This window comes from Octodon degus, unplaced genomic scaffold (assembly GCF_000260255.1).
Source record: "Octodon degus isolate 3935 unplaced genomic scaffold, OctDeg1.0 scaffold00121, whole genome shotgun sequence".
In the NCBI taxonomy this organism is placed as follows: domain Eukaryota; kingdom Metazoa; phylum Chordata; class Mammalia; order Rodentia; family Octodontidae; genus Octodon; species Octodon degus.
In genome coordinates, this window is record NW_004524697.1 from 7142975 (window position 1) to 7144467 (window position 1493).

The 1493-nt window shown below is 34.0% G+C and overlaps 1 protein-coding gene across 1 annotated transcript in view; it reads left to right on the top strand.

Annotated features, from left to right (window-relative positions):
• The window catches only part of LOC101569665 (kynurenine/alpha-aminoadipate aminotransferase, mitochondrial-like), a 25037-nt gene that overhangs the window by 22707 nt on the left and 837 nt on the right, over positions 1 to 1493 (top strand). The window contains 1 exon segment of the mRNA XM_023700108.1: positions 1083 to 1184. Within this exon segment, the coding sequence (XP_023555876.1) occupies positions 1083 to 1184 (102 nt within the window).

Genomic DNA, 1493 nt, shown 5'->3' on the forward strand with positions numbered 1-1493 from the left:
TTTTTTCTATCATATGTTGAGCCTGTTGTTTTGTCTCAAACAAGTTTATCACTAATCATAAAATGCATTGTTTTCTGTTATAATTCAATAATCTTTTTCTTTCCTCTAAATCATTTTTGCCTTAACGTTTAATTTGCCTGATGGTAATATTATCATACTATCTGGTTTTGTTTATTTGTTTTTTACTGTCTGTCTTACAAAAAGTATTTATACATACTTTTATAATTAAATCTTAGAAACATTCTTAACAGAAGAATGTTTTCTCTTTTCATAACTAATACATTGGGACTGAAGTTCTGTCATTTTGGTTTGTGGGTTTTGTTTGTAATATTCTTTCTTATTTTTACTCTACTGTGTTTTATTGAATTTCTGAATTTTTTTCTTTGTTGTTGTCCTGTCCATCAAGGTTTTCTCTGTGTTGTTCAGGGAGTTATTTTCCATTTTCCACACCCCTCATATCCTTTCTAATGGGTCCTCTTGGACTTTTGGCTTTTATGTTTCACCTAAATAAACAAGTGGACTTGTCTCTTCTTGAACACTGTGTAAAGATCAGCACACTTTAACTAGAAATTGTCTCTCACATTTCATTTTGGTGCTGCTATTATCTCGTATTATAGTGTAATCTTATTGTGATCCCATCACATGCTATTTATCCTTATAATTGATGCATTTTACTTTGTAAACATTTGTTGAAATGAATAAATGCAAGTATAATTTTTTTAAAAAATGGCTGTCAAATTGTTAACTATAAATATTCTCACTGAATTTTCTAAGTAAATTAGATAATGGTTTGTACTGATTGCCATTTCTGCTTGTTCCATAAACTTTCTTTTGCACATCATAATGTTTCTTTTCAGTTTCTGTTCATCCTTTCAAAGGAAAAGAAGGAATTGTTTTGACCAATTTCTACCAGTTAATCTTCTTGTTGAGTGGCTCACAATTTTTACATAAACCATTGTTTTCTTTTATGAATTCATTAACTGGTTTTAAGCTTAGAACATCCCTCTCACGCTGAGGTTAGGTCTGCCTGTGTTTTAGTTATTCTTCAGTGGCAACATCACTTACTTTTCACCACCTCTCAGGTTTTACTGATTCCTGGGAGTGCTTTCTATACCAATAGCTCAGCTCCGAGCCCTTACTTCAGAGCATGCTTCTCCTTGGCTTCTACAGAAGACATGGAGGTGGTGAGTACAGCGTTCTCTCCAGAGCAGCACCAGTGCCTCAGGCCGGGTTTTGGTGCATGTGCTAACTTCTGAGGCTAAAACATCACTTAATACTTCTTAGGTTTCAAAACACCACATATTTATACACCATTGTGAATTCCCATGAAATATTCCCTTTTACTTCACTACTTGACCTCTGCAGATAAATGAGATGAAACCAGCTAAAATTTGATTTGGGAGCGGAATAATAACTTTTCAGGACCTACCAGACATTGTGGAAGACTGCCACCTCTTTCCTTCCTTCAGTGAATTAATGTGAAGGAAGAGCAC